A 16,667-nucleotide genomic window follows, 5' to 3' on the forward strand; every position below is an offset into this window, starting at 1 on the left:
TCTTTGCCCATTTTCATTATCTAGGTTTTTCCCAACAACTGATTTTATTTATCTGAGCAAAATGGTCCTCTACGTGCATATTGTATCACTGTACAACCCCTCTCCAGATCTCATGCTCATTCTTGCACCTTTTCCTTTCTGATTCTTCGACAAATTCTAATTATATCACAATAACTCCTGCTTAAATGATCCAATATTTTATTTAAGTGACCTTTATGCTTTACTTCAAGGCCAAATTATGCTACTCTCCTTATCGGATCAGTAACTTGTTGATTGAGAATGCTGCCTTGAAAACACTGCTAAGTGTAAGGTCATAAATGCCCGAGTAACTAAATGGGTCTGGCAGCATGACCCAAAATGTCTCCAACATGTTCTCCAGGGATGCTACCTGACTCGCTGATTACTTCATCACTTAGTGTCATTTTGTGTATTAATCCGTTTATGCAGTTCTTTGTTTCTACAAAGAAAAGGTTTTTCAGCATTAACACTTCTCTCATCCCTGCTAGTTTTGGTTAAATTAATTATTTTGCAATTGCTGTTATGCCTACAGCAACATTTGGACTCGATAAGGAGGAATTAAGATTCACATTACACCTTGTATATCTTTTGTGCTGTACTGCTAATCAAATACTTTAAAAGTATATTCAAGTTAAAAATAATTTTCTATATTTTGCTATCAGTTTATTATTGACACCTGTTCCGAGATAAGTGAAAACCTTTGATTTTGTGTGCTATCCCAGTAAATCATACCCTGTATATATGTGGGGTATATACAGGGTATGTACAGGGTATGATTTGCCTGGATGGCACACAACTAAAGATAAAGTAAATGTAAAGTGAGATTAATGATCATCATTTTTCTCAATGTTGTAATTAGAAACATAGAGAAACATAGAAATTAGGTGCAGGAGGAGGCCATTAGGCCCTTCGATCCAGCACTGCCATTCATTGTGATCATGGCTGATCGTCCCCAATCAATAACCCATGCCTGCCTTCTCCCCATATCCCTTGATTCCACTAGCCCCTAGAGTATCTATCTCTCTCTTAAATCCATCCCGTGATTGGCCTCCATTGCCCTCTGTGGCAGGGAATTCCACAAATTCACAACTCTCTGGGTGAAAAAGTTTTTTCTCACCTCAGTCTTAAATGGCCTCACCTTTATTCTAAGACTGTGGCCCCTGGTTCTGGACTCACCTAACATTGGGAACATTTTTCCTGCATCTAGCTTGTCCAGTCCTTTTATAATTTTATATGTTTCTATAAGATCCCCTCCCCCTCATCCTTCTAAACTCCAGTGAATACAAGCTTAGTCTTTTCAATGTTTCCTCGTTTGACAGCCCCGCCATCCAAGGGATCAATCTCGTGAACCTACGCTGCACTGCCTCAATCACAAGGATGTCCTTCCTCAAATTAGGAGACTAAAACTACACAATACTCCAGATGTGGTCTTACCAGAGCCCTATACAACTGCAGAAGAACCTCTTTATTCCTGTACTGAAATCCTCTTGTTATGAAGGCCAACATTCCATTAGCTTTCTGCACTGCCTGCTGTACCTGCACGCCAACTTTCAGTGACTGGTGTGCAAGGAAACCCAGGTCTCGCTGTACCCCCCCCTTACCTAACCTAATCCCATTGAGATAATAATATGCCCCCTTGTTTTTGCCGCCAAAGTGGATAACCTCACATTTATCGATTATACTGCATCTTCCACGCATCTGCCCACTCACTCCCAAACTGTCCAGGTCACCCTGCAACCTCCTAACATCCTTTTCACAGTTCATACTGCCACCCAGCTTTGTGTCATCCGCAAACTTGATAGTGTTGCTCCTAATTCCCTCTTCCAAATCATTAATATATATGGTAAACAGTTGCGGCCCCAACACCGAGCCTTGCGGCACTCCACTCTCCACTGCCTGTCATTCTGAAAAGGACCCGTTCACTCCTACTGTCTGCCAACCAATTTTCTATCCACGTCAACACCCTACCCCCAATACCATGTGCTCTAATTTTAGTCACCAATCTCCCTTGCGGGACCTTATCAAAGGCTTTCTGAAAGTCTAGATACACTCCATAATTGCAGAAAGAATATTGGATAAGGCACTAAGAAAATATTCATGGTACAAAGCAATCTCTTTATACCTTCTTTGTAGAGCACTCGTGATTTATCAAAGGCACAAGATTGCTATTAGCTATGTCAAACTCACCCGTACTGTCATAACACCATCTGTCATTGAATGTTTGGCAGTAAAGCGAGATAGATTTGTATTCCTGATTTGTTTCCTGGTTCCTGAGAACAGTTTTACCTGACGAGAAAGGCTGTGCCTGCAGCAAGAAATCTAAAGTTATATTAGGACATACTGAAAAATAAGGAAGCTTAATTTGATGAACGCTCTACACTTGAATTAGAGCTGCATATTCGCTTTAACTAAAAGGTAATGTACTTACAATTCTATATCATATTATTCAGAATAATCAGTACATGTTATTTTTTACAGCCATTTATAAAGGAAGGAAATAGTTTACTGGAAGATTATAACCATTACTTACAGTACAAATGTCCAATCTGTTGGATAATATATTTTGTTTTGCACACAAAACTCGCTGGATATGATAACAGTTTGCAACAAACACTGTGCTTTAGTGGATGTAAAGAAATTTGCTGTGAAGCATTGACCTTCAGTGCAGCGTGGAATTTATAGTCTGATCATATTGCAAATGTCATCTTACCCCTGAGGAATGTGTGCTGTGTGCATTCTAAGCTACTGACGAATGAGGATTATACCTACATTAGTTGACATATATCAGGATAAATTGTATTATGTGTTGGCGAAGGTAATCAATTAATCAATAAACTAATTTATTGTAGTATGACCCCTAACTGCTCAAATGCTTCAATAACTGATACTGATTAGTCATCTCCTTGAAAGCAGTCGACTAGACAACCTTGGCTCTTCCCTACACAAAATTTGAAGATGGAATATTTTTTCTATCAATGACTGAAACTGAAATCCAGGCATTCCATGACTTACATAATAGGTGAGCTCCATAGACAATTCACAATAGCGAGTCCCATTACCTATGTTATTGCAATGGGAGGATGCTGAGGGCTTTCCGTCCACTTCATAGATATGAAAGCGTCGTCCGGGCTCGCTGCTCTTCTAGGTTCGGCCACTATCAGCGTGATACTGGGAAGTCGAACAAGAACGAGAGAGGTGCTGGAAGTAACTCCCGGCTGAGTTGCCCACGTCTTCCACAAGGTGCACCATTGAATCCTTCTTCACCAGCTACCACAGCGTCTGGTTAACAGAGCTGTTATGGTTCATGTTGTAGCCTCTGGCCGACAGCGCTTTCTTCAGGCCGCCGCTACTGACAGGATACAGTTAGTCACCGTGGGGCTCTCTCCCCCTCACAACTGCTGGTTCTTCCTGCCCCCCCTTCACTACCACCTCCTCTTCCTATCCCTTTGTCTACTTCGCCATTCCCCCACTCACCACCACCAACACCATCTCCTCCTCCTCCCCCCCCCCCCCCCCCCCCGCAATTGCCGACACCTTCCACCTTGACTTCGGGGAGAAGGAGGAGGCAGCGCTGGAGGGGGGAGCAACGGAGTGGACAGAACGATGGGAGGAAGAGGCGGCAGTGGAGGTGGGAGTGAACAAAATGACGGCCGACAGAAAGAAGAGGCAGGTGGTGAGGGGAGGGAGCCTCACAGTGACCAAGCGCATCTTGTGGTGCCCTAAAGAAAGTGCTGTCGGTCGGAGGCTACAGCGTGAATCGCAACAATAGCTGCATCAACCGGGCAATGCAGCAACGATGACGAATGGCGAAGTGTTGGAGTAACTCAGAGTACTGAATAAGTCCAAACCCAGAATGTTAACTATCCATATTATTCAGATATGCTGCCTGACTTGCTGAGTAAAGGGCCTGTCGCACTTGAGCGACATTTTCGGCGACAGCCTGAAAAGAGGTTGTCGCGTTGTGGTCGGGTCGTGACGCATGTAGTGACGCGCGGTGATCCCTGCCGCCCCAGGATTTTGGAACGTTCAAAATCCTTGCGCGACATCTGCGTGTCTTATCTTGTCGTGTGCCCTTTCGCACTATGATGTACGAGTGACGCGTGGTGTCGCACGGTCATTGCCTATGCTAATTTATTGTGCGTCATCGTGCGTCACCATGTGTCACTATACGACAACGATGCGTCGTGATGTTGCCCCAGATGACGCAACCTGTCGTGTCTTGCCATATCGTGTCGTGGGTGAACGTACATTGATGCCTCTTGACGGATGTGACGTCACAGGTGCTGTTCTATGCTCTCGTATGCTGTTGCATGCCGTCCTACGGCGACGCATGGGGACGCGTGCCTGTCCTATGGAGACGCGTGGAGATTGGTGATGCATGGTGATGCATGGTGATGCCGAGTGTTATACCTTGACGCGGCTGTGATGTGGCTGTGTCATACTACTTGACGGTTTTTGGGCCCTTTACTCCAGCACTTCGTGTTGTTTTATGTATTAACCAACATCTGCAGTTCTTTGTTTCTACCTGTTTTTTAGGTGATTGTGACTTGCGTAAAATTTGACTTACATAAGGGTTTACAGAATGTAACTCTTAACGTGAGTCAGGGAGTGTCTGTAGGTGCAGCTTAACTAGGGAGTTGTACAAATTAAAGTGACATCTTCCAAGTTAACAATATAATTTTGCTTTATGTTAAATATTCTTTATTGATCAGCCAAATGCTGAAAATTCTTATACATCTTTTTTCCTCGATATTTATATTTAACAATCCTAAAATGAATTGTTCTAAATCCACATTGAAAAATAAATACTGTGCTAGTTTGTTTACAGTGAATAAATGGATTTACATTTTGATGAAGACATTAACTTCCGAATGAAATTTGTAAAGAATCTTATTTTGTACATTAAAAAACAATAAAATGTGCCTCCTAAATAAAGCATGCTATGCTATGACTTTTTAATATTTAGTGTAGAGTTTCAACATGGTAACAGATCCTTTGGCTTAGCAAGTCCATACAGACCATTGATCATCCATTCACACTAGTTCTATGTTATTCCACTTTCTCAACAATTTCCTACACATTAGGGGCAACTTACAGAGACCAATTAACCTACAAACCCGTACGTCATTGGGATGTGGGAGGACACCTGAGCACTCGGAGGAAACTCATGCAGTCACAGGGAGGACATGCAAACCCCACGCATACAGCGTCTAAGGTCAAGATTGATCCCGAGTCTTTGGCGCTGTGAGGCAGCAGCTCTACCAGTTGCGCCACGGTGCTTCCTTGGTGGAGGAAAAAACAATGAATATATGTATATACTTTTAGCCATTTAGTACACTGCATGTAGCCAGCATCTGCTATGTAGAATATTTAATTACTTTTTTTTTGCTGTCATTAGGTCGTGAAAATGCATGCGAGAAGACCTCTTTTATGTTCTTACGAAAGGAACTACCAGTACGATTGGCTAATACAATGAGGGAAGTGAACTTGCTTCCTGATAACCTGCTGAGCAGACCTTCAGTGCAGCTTGTTCAAACGTGGTAAGTAAACAGTATTTGTAAAAGAAAAACCTTTTATGTCAGCTTGTAGTGTGTGACAATATAGCAAGATTACTGGCATGCAAACTAATGGAAACTTAAGTGTGCTGAATGGAAAATATTGTGGTCATAGTGAAGATGTGTTCTTGTACTAGTTTTAGTACCAATTAAAAATTTGGAAGCAATTGAGTGTAGTTATTATCTATAGATGACAGAAATTCCACTTTGTTCCCTTAAACAAATACTTTAATGAAGGTTACTCTTTACCTTCCTTCTATGCGATTCTAGCATGATATTGTTCCAGAATGATCAATATTACCCGTATACATTGGTCATCTTTCTGTACCTCAAGAGTAAAAATACGGCAAGCGATTAATACCGAGGTTTGTAAGCATGATTTTTAGCGATGGTATCTCTAGCAAACAAACAAAACTGGAACAGTTATATTTTTGTTGTTGGGATCTGGCACATACTACACCGGAAACATTAGGGGTGTTCAAAATTATTGTTTTTCCAGTGGTGGAAGTGTTGGTAACAAAAGAACACTGATTTTGAAAGGTAGACACAAAATGCTGGAGTAACTCAGCGAGACAGTCTGAAGAAAGGTCTCGATCCGAGATGTCACCCATTTCTTCTCTCCAGAGATGCTGCCTGTCCTGCTGAGTTACTCCAGCATTTTGTGTATACCTTCGATTTAAACTAACATCTGCAGTTCTTTCCTACTGATTTTGAAAGGTTGTGAAAGGAGATTAAGTAGTAACAATTTAAAGAAAATGGATAAATAATAAAAGTGTAAAATTGGTAGAATCATCTACCAATGTTTCAATGGTAGATGAAGCATTTCTATTCACGTATTCAGTCCATGCCATTAGGTTGGTCATAATGATATCTGGGTTCACTGAAACTTTGTCTCAAATATAGCAACAGAACCTTAACTGAGCTTTTAATACTGATTAGCCACTCCACCCATATCACTGCCATTGCATTTTGCCCTTCGTTATCTAGTCACAATGTGGCCACTTTCTCCATATCACATCCTCTGTTTATTTTGGTAACATTGTGCCTGCCTCAAGCTGTTTGGTTATCTCATCTGCGTTAACATTGGAGATGTGATAAGCTAGAGTCAAGTGAGAGTTAAGAGTTTTCGTCATATGTACCGCAAACCGAACAATGTACTTCTTGCAGCAGTACAGCAGGTTTGTAAACACAATACTTAATGGATAAAATAATAAACAAACAAAAAAGGTTTAATAAATTAAAAAAAAACACAATATAGTGCAAAACAAAACAAAAGCCTGAGGTTCCTAGTGCAAACAAGGTCTATGTTTCTGTTTGGTGTTTGTCATGTTCAATAGCCCTCTTGTTATATATCTCTCGTTTCCCTTTCCCCTGACTCTCAGTCTGAAGGAGAATCTTGACCCGAAACAACACCTATTCCTTCTCTCCAGAGATGCCGCCTGACCCGCTGACTTACTCCAGGTTATTGTGTCTATGGTTGTTGGGAAGTAGCTGTGGCTGAACCTGGAGGTCACGATTTTAAGACTTCCTGATGGCAGGGGTGAAATTAGAGTGTGGCTAACGTGATGTGGGTCCTTGATGCTGGCAGCCTTTGCGGCACCATCTCCTATAGATCCGTTTGATGATGTGGAGGTTGGTACCTGTAATGCACCAAGTCGCGTCCACAACCTTTTGTATTCTCCTTCATTCCCGGGCTTTTGAGTTGCTAAACCAGACTGTGATGCATCCAGCCAATGTGCTCTCGACCATACTCCTGTGGTAATTTAAGAAAGCATTCATCAACATACTGAATCTCCTCAGGAAGTAGAGGCTTTGATGGGCTTTATGATTGCATTAATGCATTGGGTCAAAGACAGGTCTTGAGAGATATACACGCCCAAGAACAAAGTTGTTGATTCTTTCCACCACCGACCATCGATGAAGACAGATTTGTGGATCCTTGGACTTCCTCTTTTAAAGTCTCCAATTGTAGTTCTGGCAACATTCAATCGGATCTCCCTCCTATATCCTGACTCATCATTACCCATAATTCGTACAACAACGGTGATGTTGTCAGCAAATTTTAAGATGGGGGTGGAACTGTGTCCGGCTACAAAGGCATGGGTATGAGTGAGTAGAATAGTGGACAGAGCACACAACCTTGAGGTATCTCTGTGGTGATCAAAGATCCTATAGCGAGCAAGATAGTCCACTCCTGCTAAATCCAATGGGCTGACGTGTAGTACGCAACAGAGCTGAACGTGGGCAATTTCTTCGTCCATTTCAGTAACCCGACCCGACTTTGTATATCCCTCTCGCAGTGTAATCAGCGTTGTGGGGGAACAGGAATGAGATCTGTCTGTAGTGGTGGGGTTATCTAAATGAAGTATTTAACAAAATAAAATTTGTTTTGAGCTAGATTAAAAAACGATGTATAACTTAAGGATGGTTTTATTCAGCGACCATACAACTGATTAGATTGTTTAGGAACGAAACACACATACACACATATATGAATGTGATATAGATGTATATAATCATATAACACACACATATATTTCTCCAGATTTGTATATATAATGATAAACTTTATTTCGGATACAAGGCCCAGACAAGGGACAACATTACCTAAAAATACATTGCAAACCTCCCCGCAACTTTACCCTGGCGTCCCAGCCATGCTGATCCGGGCCCGACTTCCCACTCGCTGTGGAAGGAACATAGGCATCTTTTTGCTTTTTATTGTGGCAGAGAGGCAGAAAGAAAATGAGGAGAAGATTTTTGCCAAAGATGTTTGATTTTTACGAGGATGTTTCCGTAACCGGCTTCTGTCTCCGCACTAGTATCTTTGCCATGGTGGACAAAGATGGTGGAGACGGAAGCCAGTTACGGAAATGGGGCCGAAATGTACCCATGAATTTGCCCATGACCGTACTACGTCTTTTTCGTCGAGTGGACTATCTTGCTCGCTATAGGATCTTTGGTGGTGATGGTTATCGAGGAGGAAATGTTTTTGCCAATTCGTATCGATTGTGTTTTGTTAGTAAGGAAGTCAAGCATCCAGTTGCAAAGAGATGCACGAAGACCCAGTTCCCTGAGCTTGGTAACAAGTTTGGAGGGGATGATGATCGGCATGCTGTAGTCGAGCAATAGCCTGACGTATGTGTTTTTCTGGTCTAAGTGGTCTGGTGCAGAGTGAAGAACTAATGAGATCGCATCCACAGTTGATCTAGTGTGGCAGTAGGCAAATTGTAGTGGGTTCACGTTCTTGCTAAGGTCACAGTTGATATGCACTAATCAACCTCTCAAAGCGCTTCGTCATGACAAATATTAGAGCCCCTGGTCGCTATTCATTGAGGTAGTGAAACCACATAGATGTGACCAAGAAGAACTCCCCCCCCCCCCCTCTCCACACCTCTATTTCTTTAGGAGACAGAAAATTTGGCGTGTCTCCAATGACTCTTTGATATTTCTATGGATGTACCATAGAAAACATAATATTGAGTTAATCACAGCCAGGTTTGGGACCAGCTCTGCCCAAGACAGCAAGAAGTTGCACAGAGTCGACGATGTAGGTTCAGCACACACATCAGACTTCCCACATTAACACTTCACGCTGTATCAGAAAAACAGCCAACGCAATCAAACACTAAGAAGTGGCCATTTATACAATTTAATTTGCATTTGATGACTGGTGTGACTCAAAGACAATGGCTGAAAATAACTAGCAAGTATCGTGTCTAATAGGCTCACCACGGCCATTCCTCCTCCTCCTCTCTACTCCTTTCTGGCAAAAGGTACAGAAGGTTGAAACCACGCACCACCAGACTCAGGAACAGCTTCTTCCCCTCTGTTATCAGGCTTCTGAATGATCCTTCCATAATGCACTTTGCTCTATTTATTGTACTTTGACATGATTGTTTGTATGTATTTATCTGATTGGATAGCATTCAAAACAAAGCTTTTCACTGGATCTTGGTACACATAACAATAATAAACCTAAACCTATTTAGTATACCTTCTTGTATTCCTATACGGGATATATTTAGTCTTTTTTTCACTTGCCCCTGCTGAGAAACGTTTTAATAACCCTGTGCTTTACTTTACATCTTAGTTTACAGACAGAAAATGTTGAAGATATTTATAGTGCATTCAGAAAGTATTCAGACCCCTTCACTTTTTCCACATTTTGTTACATTACAGCCTTATTCTAAAATGGATTAAATTAATTTTTTTTATTATCAATCTACAGACAATACCCCATAATAAAAAAGTGAAAACAGGTCGCGAATTAATTTTTGCAAAGTAATTTTAAAAAAAAACTGAAATATCACATTTACATAAGTATTCAGACCCTTTACTCAGTACTTTGTTGATGCACCTTTGGCAGTGATTACAGCCTCTAGTCTTCTTGGGTATGACGCTACAAGCTTGGCACACCTGTATTTGGGTGACTTTTTTCCCATTATTCTCTGCAGATCCTCTCAAGCTCTGTCAGGTTGGACGGGGAGCGTCAATGCACAGTTATTTTCAGGTCCCTACAGAGATGTTCGATCGGGTTCAAGTCCGGGCTCTGGTTGGGCCACTCAAGGACATTCACAGAGATGTCATGAAGCCACTCCTGCGTTGTCTTGGCTGTGTGCTTAGGGTCGTTGTCCAGTTGGAAGGTGAACTTCCGCCCCAGTCTGAGGTCCAGAACGCTCTGGAGCAGGTTTTCATCAAGGATCTCTCTGTACTTTGCTCCGTTCATCATTCCCTCGATCCTGACTAGTCTCCCAGTTCCTGCCGCTGAAAAACATCCCCACAGCATGATGCTGCCACCACCATGCTTCACCGTAGGTATGGTATTGGCCAGGTGATGAGCCTGGTTTCCTCCAGACGTGACGCTTGGCATTCAGGCCAAAGAGTTCAATCTTGGTTTCATCAGACCAGAGAATCTTGTTTCTCATGCCTTTTGGCAAACTCCAAGCGGGCCTTTAACTGAGGAGTGGCTTCCGTCTGGCCACTCTACCATAAAGGCCTGATTAGTGGAGTGCTGCAGATATAGTTGTCCTTCTGGAAGGTTCTCCCATCTCCAAAGAGGAACTCTGGAGCTCTGTCAGAGTGACCATCGGGTTCTTGGTCACCTCCCTGACCAAGGCCTTTCTCCCCCGATTGCTCAGTTTGGCTGGGCGGCCAGCTCTATGAAGAGTCCTGGTTCCTCCATTTAAGAATGACGGGGCCACTGTGCTCTTCGGGTCCTGAAATGCTGTAGACATTATTTTATACCCTTCCCCAGATCTGTGTCTCGACAAAGATTGTCCTGTCGCTGAGGTCTACGGACAATTTTGCTCAATTTTGAGTGTCATAGCAAAGGGTCTGAATACTTATGTAAATGTGATATTTCAGTTATTTCTTTTTAATTAAGTTGCAAACATTTATAAACACCTGTTTTCGCTTCTTCATTCTGGGGTATTGTGTGTAGATTGATGATTAAAAAAAAGAATTTTATCAATTTTAAAATAAGGTTGTAACGTAACAAAATGTGGAAAAAGTGAAGGGGTCTGAATACTTTCTGAATACACTGTAAATGGTGTTTGATTTTCACTTTTGAAATTAGTTAAATCTGCAGCAAATGTTAATTAATTCACCCAATCACCCTAATTCACCCAGTGTTACTTTTTGTTTTAAGTAAAGCATATCATATACTTCATTACTTCATTAAACATTAATTTTTATTTTTTTGCCACATTTGCAGGTACATGCAGAGTTTTTTAGAACTGCTAGAGTTTCAAAGCAAAGGCCCTGAAGATGCTCGAGTGTTAAATGAGTAAGAATCACCAATTGTTTTCTGAATACTCTTTGTAGACACTTTAAGAAGTGGCCATTAAAACAATTTAATTTGCATTTGATGACTGGTGTGACTCAAAGACAATGGCTGAAAATAACTAGCAAGTATTGTGTCTAATTATTTTAATATATTCTTGGTAAATTCTTGAAGTATTTTTAACTTGCAGTTGCATATATTGGTGTGCTTTTTATAAACGATCCTGTGCTTTTTATAAATGATCTTCACTCTTTGATTTATTCACATTTAACTCTTGTATGACAAATGTATTTTCTACACTAGTTTTCTGGAATCACTGGTTAATATCCGAAATCGACATAATGATGTTGTACCAACCATGGCTCAGGGGGTTATCGAATATAAGGAGAAGTATGGTTTTGACCCGTTTATAAGTAGTAATATTCAATACTTTCTGGACCGTTTCTACACCAACCGAATCTCATTTAGGATGCTTATCAATCAGCATAGTAAGTACTGTGTGTTAAATGTGAAAATATGAATTGATGCATAAACTATGAAAATACAAAGGGACAGCTAGATCTTGGGGCGGTTGGGGATAATATTATGTAAAAATAATGATTGAAATAAATCTGACATTTAGTTGTAGCTTATTTGCTTAATAGCACAAATTGCTCTGTCTTGAGTTCATGCCTTTATTAACACCCACAAACTGGTCATGGTGATCCAGAACAAAATCATCACCAGACATTATGAAGCCCTCTAAGGATGAATAAAATATTTATTTGATTAAAAACAAGTAATTTCCTTGTTTTTGAATTCCAGCACATTTTAGACTTCTAGGACAAATGATCAGACTGGCCTTAAAGCCCTGTCCCACTGTACGAGTTCATTCAAAGAGTTCTCCTGTTTGCCCTGATTCTAACTCGGAGATTTACGGTAATGGCCGCTCGTCGGTACTCGGGGCTCGCATGGACATTTTTCAACATGTTGAAAAATCTTCACGAGTCTTCCCGAGCTTACCGCGTTTCCTGAGTACCTGTCGTTAGCGTTATGAGCCGCTAAGATACGTCCCCAAGCTCCGAGGTACCCGCTACGTTCATTCTACGTGCTTACCATGAGTTTGATTTCTTTTTTAAACTCGGGAGAGCACTTGAATGAGCTCGTACAGTGGGACAGGGCCATAAAACAGAACAGAATTAGATTTCCAATGGCAGCAAGGAATTTACTCTCCAGAAAATGAATGTTTCTTGGGAATTTGTTCCAATGTAATTTAATTAGATATAGTTGAAGCCTAATACAAGTCTAAGAAAATATTAAATAATATTGGTGTTGTTTCACAACAATGTTAATTACCAGAACAAATTGCATTCATTTTTAATCTCAGTTTTACACAGTACTAAACATTTTAATGATTTTTTTAACAAAATATATTGTAAAACATTCAGCCTAATTTATATGCGATGTGACTTATTCCAATCAACTTTACCTACAAAATAATTAAAGACGTCTTGAGATCTCATGGATGTTTCCTTCTCTTCATTTTTGGCAGCTCTCCTCTTTGGAGGTAACACAAACCCAGCACACCCTAAGCACATTGGAAGTATTGATCCAAACTGCAATGTTGCAGATGTTGTTAAAGGTAAGAAATCTTACAATGAGGAAAATGTGTCTGTCATACTTGATAACAAAAATGTGTCAAATCAAGAAGCATTTAATGAGAATTGAAGTAAAACAGCAGTATCAAGCCTTATCCGCTACTGCATAACATCTAGGCTGATATGATTTTGACTTGCTCCACTATTGAGCTCAATATCCCTAATTTCTCTATTGCCCAAAAATCAATCTATCTTTGTCTGGAATATGTTTAATAACTCTCAGCTTACAAACACCAAAACCTTCTGAGAATCAAGCTCTCATCTTGGTTTTGAATGGAGCACCCCCTTATTCTAAAATAGTAGTCACAAGTTGGTCTCCTAATCTGAGGAAAGACATTCTTGCCGTAGAGGGAGTACAGAGAAGGTTCACCAGACTGATTCCTGGGATGTCAGGACTTTCATATGAAGAAAGACTGGATAGACTTGGTTTGTACTCGCTAGAATTTAGAAGATTGAGGGGGGATCTTATAGAAATTTACAAAATTCTTAAGGGGTTGGACAGGCTAGATGCAGGAAGATTGTTCCCGATGTTGGGGAAGTCCAGAACAAGGGGTCACAGTTTAAGGATAAGGGGGAAATCTTTTAGGACCGAGATGAGGAAAAAAATTTCACACAGAGAGTGGTGAATCTCTGGAATTCTCTGCCACAGAAGGTAGTTGAGGCCAGTTCATTGGCTATATTTAAGAGGGAGTTAGATGTGGCCCTTGTGGCTAAAGGGATCAGGGGGTATGGAGAGAAGGCAGGTACAGGATACTGAGTTGGACGATCAGCCATGATCATATTGAATGGCGGTGCAGGCTCAAAGGGCCGAATGGCCTACTCCTGCACCTATTTTCTATGTTTCTAAGTTCTAGATTCCCTAATTAGGAGAAACATCCTTACAGTTTGTACTCTGTTAAAACCCCTCAAAATTATTGGCTTCAATAAGATCACCTCTCATTCTGCCGAACTGCATATAGCAAAGACCAATCTGATATCTGAATACCTGATTTTGTTATATTTGTGGTGATGGTCAGACATGGAAGAATTTTCACTTAGCACGATTCTATATGGAACACGAGGGTGGAACTATCCAAAGCTTTGAGGGTATGATCAAGTACTCACTGGCTGCATCAGCCACATGTTGAATATCGACCTTCCGCTGATGTGCATAGCTTGGTTTGATAAAACTATACTTTGAAATCAAAAGATATTCAAACTAGTGTGTTGCCAACATAGAAGGTGGAGCTAGATTTTGAACAATCGTGTCCATCCCTTCTTTGCTAATAAGGAATCACTGAAAGCCATCCATATCAACAAGAGATAGTCAAAGACCTGGTAGATAGAATACATTAATATTTGTGTTGTAATGAATATTTAACATGTTCCCTGTTAAATATAAACTTGTACCATAGCATAACAAAGCTGAATATTTTCTGCTAAATTGATCAGATATTTTCGACTTGGATTTTACTCATATCGTGTAAAATATGTGGTTTAATGTATTATTTTAATTTTCTTTTTGTAGATGCATTTGAGACTGCAAAGATGCTGTGTGAACAATATTACACAGGGTCACCAGATGTGGAGATTAATGAATTTAATGGTAAATGGAATCTTCCAGGATTTTTACATTAGAATTAACTAATTAAAAGACAGTTGTGAGAATCAGACTTTATGATATTGATCATTTAATACATAACACAATGACAACAACAAGTTTGGCAATGTATCAAATAGAACATAGAAAGAGACAGCACCGGAACAGTCCCTTCCACCCACAATATTTGTGCTAAAGATGATGCCAAAATAAACTAAACTCATCTGCCTGTAAATGAAATATCTATCCGTTTCCCTTAATTCATGTGCCTATCTAAAAGCCTCTTAAATACCACATTCATATTTACTTCCATCGCTCTTGGTAGCATATTCCAGGCACCCAGCACTCTCTGTGTTACACAATCTTGCCCCCACATCTCCATTAAACATTGTCGCTTATATTTTAAAGCTATATCCTCTAGTTTTTGACAATTCCACCCTAGAGTAAAAAGGTTCTGACTGTCCATATATCTCATATTGTTATATACTTCCATCAGGTCTTCCTTCAACCTCTAGCATTCCATGTTTGTCCACCTCATCTTGAAGCTAATACCTTCTAATCCAGGCAGCATTCGGATAAACCTCGTCTGCATGCTCTCCAAAGCCTCATCCTCCGGCCTACAATGGAACAACCAGAAATGTACCATTTACATTGCTGCCAAACATGAATATTTAGTTGGTCATATGAGCTGGATTCAACACACTGTCCACCCTTTCCACTTGCTTGCACTTGCCTCGTACAGAAGTGGAAGGCTTATCAAATGGATTATCTACATCCAGGAGGCATTATGTGACATACTGTTAAAGCCCTTGCCCAGAAGCTCGAGATAGGTTTTGCCAGGCGCTGTCTCTGATGCTAAGAAATAATTAAAATAAAAAATAGGGAAAAAGCATGCAGATCATTGAGAAATCTAAAACAGTTATTCAAATACTGCAGCTTATCTGTAGGGTATCTGACAATCACACACCAAATAGATGTTCAGAATTCATTGCAGCTTTATTGACCATGTGGAATTAATTGACCGCCTGAATATCCAGGTAATCTTTGTCTTACGTGGTGTTTTTTTGTTATTTCTAGATTAGTTTTTAAACGGCATTCAAAATTGCTGTAGAGCTCTTCTACAGACATATTTTTAATGACTTGAATAGTCATCCTTCCACATCAATCAAATAATACTTCTAAACTAACTTATGAAAGATGATTAGTGTCTGTTAATTCTGTTTCTCCCTCTACGTTAGCTGCCTGACCTGCTGAATATTTCTAGCACTGGCAATGTTCTATCATGTTTTGCTTAAGTTAGCTCTTTGGATAGCAAAAGAAAACTGTTGCTGTTCATTCAGAATATGACATTTGTGAACTGAAAAGATCTGTTTGCTCTAAGAATTATAATACTTAATGTTTATTGCACAGGTATTAATAATTGTGTAAATAAATCTACATAACTAATGAATTTGGGCATATTTCAGCTAAAGCACCTACAAAGCCTATCCAAGTGGTGTACATACCCTCGCATCTCTTCCACATGTTGTTTGAATTGTTTAAAGTAAGTGGACTGTTTCTGTTTCATGATTGCTGAACAAAGTTGCAAAATATAGTTTAATGCTTGCATCTGTTGAAGCCTGAGGGATTACCACTTTGAGACAGTTATAACTTCCTGGATAATTGTTTTTGAGCATTAACATGACAAGAATTTTAAATCCTATATTGGAACTTAGAATTTATAAATAGGCACGCGAAGCATAAAATTTAGTTTTAGCTTATTTTCAGCTTAGTTGTACATGTGATCAACTTACTTTTGCCAAATACGCCTAATCTTTTGCATCATGTATGGGTATAAGAAGAGAACAAATTGACCCTTCAATCTTATTCTACTATTCATTTAATTTGTGGCTGATCTGCATCTGTATTCACCTACTTTGACTCAATATTGCTGCATGCTCTTGCTTAGCAGATATCTACTTTTAATAATAATTAATAATTTAAATAGCATCTGCTGTTTTTGAGGGGAGCTCTGGTCTTCCATCCCGGTTTTTTCTGAAGAAGTACCTTCCTGATTGGCTGGATTGGTCTGAGGTTAAAATTATATTATTTTT

The 16,667-nt window shown here is 40.1% G+C and overlaps 1 protein-coding gene across 1 annotated transcript in view; it reads left to right on the top strand.

Moving 5' to 3' along the window:
• pdk3 (pyruvate dehydrogenase kinase 3) overlaps positions 1-16,667 on the top strand; it is a 41,960-nt gene that overhangs the window by 16,898 nt on the left and 8,395 nt on the right. The window contains exons 3-8 of the mRNA XM_033033167.1: positions 5,417-5,558; positions 11,290-11,361; positions 11,662-11,846; positions 12,890-12,979; positions 14,503-14,580; positions 16,041-16,117. Coding sequence (XP_032889058.1) covers positions 5,417-5,558; positions 11,290-11,361; positions 11,662-11,846; positions 12,890-12,979; positions 14,503-14,580; positions 16,041-16,117 — 644 coding nt within the window. The remainder of the gene's footprint in view (positions 1-5,416; positions 5,559-11,289; positions 11,362-11,661; positions 11,847-12,889; positions 12,980-14,502; positions 14,581-16,040; positions 16,118-16,667) is intronic.

The sequence above is a fragment of the Amblyraja radiata genome, chromosome 14, assembly GCF_010909765.2.
Source record: "Amblyraja radiata isolate CabotCenter1 chromosome 14, sAmbRad1.1.pri, whole genome shotgun sequence".
NCBI classification, from domain to species: domain Eukaryota; kingdom Metazoa; phylum Chordata; class Chondrichthyes; order Rajiformes; family Rajidae; genus Amblyraja; species Amblyraja radiata.